Source organism: Argentina silus, assembly GCF_951799395.1.
Source record: "Argentina silus genome assembly, chromosome: 7".
Lineage (NCBI taxonomy): Eukaryota > Metazoa > Chordata > Actinopteri > Argentiniformes > Argentinidae > Argentina > Argentina silus.
Genome location: NC_139661.1, coordinates 19078447 through 19080389, shown reverse-complemented (window position 1 = coordinate 19080389; position 1943 = coordinate 19078447). Strand labels below are relative to the sequence as shown.

Sequence of the window (1943 nt, the reverse complement as noted above, 5' to 3'; positions counted from 1 at the left end):
GCCTAAACAACCTCAATGTGAAATACAAGACGAAGCTATGGGCTATGGGCCAGAATGGGTCATATAAACCCTTTATGTTGTTAAATTCTTTCAACATATGGTGATTTGATGATGCAGAGGCCTGTGTTCTTCCCTGGATGCATATAAACTACACGTGACGTGAACACGTGAACCACTAGAAGACACAGATTTGCTGTATGGAATGGTTTTTTTTTTTCTCCGCTGGAAAGCCGGTTTTCGGAGCGAAACGTGACTTCCATGCAAGGTCATAAATCGTTTGGTCCCTGTAGCATTGCCATATGAGAACATACGTGAGAAACGCCTTTTTAAAAAGTTTGAACGCTCCTCTTCACCTCGTTCAGACGGACATCCGATGTCTGGAATGTCTTTTATCTCTGTTTGACTCTCGCCAGCGAATGAAAGGTGTGGAATGCTGTGAGGAGTGGTGGGGTTGTTCAGAGTAGCAGACTCTTCTATCAGCAGGCCTTCACACTCCCTCGTTCTTCTGTTTGTGTTTTGGGAGAACTCAGAGGTATTCAACATTACATCGGATGAGTGCAGCCGACAGGAAAGAGGAAGGGGAGGGGGAAGGGGGGAGAGAGAGAGAGAGAGATCATTGAGAAGAGCACGGAACAAGAGAGGCCTCACCAACCCTCTGGGATGGGAGGGGCTTGAATAAGCTGTCAGACACAGCCAAACGCCACTCTCCACAGCAAAACAATCGGATTGGATAAAATAGTCAGTGAGAGCATGTGATAGGTCCACTCAGTAAGGCTTAAGAAGCTTCAGTCTCCAATGGTGAACTTAGGTGTAGGGGCGGGGGTGTGTGTTGCTTACACACAAAGTACAGAATGTGCAGTGATGGAGTGGTCAGGACAGGAGTCAAAGGGGAAAGGTAAGGGGGGGGGGTGAGGTCAGCTTTTAGATGTAAACTGGTTGCTCCTGGGCCGTTAGCAGGCGATACATGGCTGCCGGCATCGTCTTCATGTGGATCTGAGAGAGAGAAAGAGGGGGGGGGGGGGCAGAGAGAGAGAGAGAGAGTCAGAGAGGGATGACGAATGTGGAGAGTAATACGGATCACATACTGTATAGCACAAGGTGTCAGTGGTTTGGAAAAACCGCTACCTACTTCAGCTGAAGGATAGATATACAGTAACTAGATATCCCAATGATATCTAACAGTGAGTCTGTTGCAGACCAGATTGTGCTGTACCTCTCCCACAGCGTTGGACAAGATGTGGACGATCTTCTCGTGGGGCGTGGCCACCACACTCTGTCCGTTGATCTCGATGATGCGGTGGCCCACCCGCACCCCTCCCCGCTCAGCGATGCCCCCCCTCATAAGGCTGCAGATCTGTGGGGGAGGGTGGGGGAAGGGGGAAGGGGGGGGAGGACCATGAGAGGCAATATTGTTTTGCTACCAATGTGGTTTAGTTTCAGCAAATTCGACCATTAACTGGATTTCACAAATCATGTCTACACAAGGTTTCCATGGCGATACCCACAATTCCGTTCTGGACACTGAAGCCCAGCTGGTATCTGAGGTCTGGTCGTCTAATGAGTACGGTGGTCACCGGGGGACATCTGACGATGTTGAGCTTGATACGAGACTGGCTCTTCAGACCCTAAGGGGGAGGGGGGGGAAAGGCTCATGAGAGAAAGTCACCTCACCTTATTTTGTTTCTAGAAAACAGAAAAGCAGGAAATACAAAAATAACTTAATATGATGATTAGTATTTGACAAGCTTAGAGATAGCGGGGGGCACAGAGAAAGAGGGAATACAAGTAAGAGAGAGAAAGAGAGAGAGAGAGAGAGAGAGAGAGAGAGAGAGAGAGAGAGAGAGAGGATAGAAAGCAGAATAAAGAGATGGGAGAGAGGGAGAGAGAGAGAGAGAGAGAGAGAGAGAGAGAGAGAGAGGTCCAGTACCTTAATGATGCTCTGG

The 1943-nt window shown here is 48.7% G+C and overlaps 1 protein-coding gene across 1 annotated transcript in view; it reads right to left on the bottom strand.

Moving 5' to 3' along the window:
- Positions 1–921: 921 nt before the first annotated feature.
- Positions 922–1943, bottom strand: part of apba1a (amyloid beta (A4) precursor protein-binding, family A, member 1a) — a gene marked incomplete at its 3' end in the record, with an annotated part of 31089 nt that continues 30067 nt past the window's right edge. The window contains exons 10-13 of the mRNA XM_083673384.1: positions 1928–1943; positions 1506–1625; positions 1214–1354; positions 922–993 (exon numbers count right to left, since the gene is read on the bottom strand). The exon at positions 1928–1943 is cut by the window's right edge and continues 197 nt beyond it. Coding sequence (XP_083529510.1) covers positions 922–993; positions 1214–1354; positions 1506–1625; positions 1928–1943 — 349 coding nt within the window. The remainder of the gene's footprint in view (positions 994–1213; positions 1355–1505; positions 1626–1927) is intronic.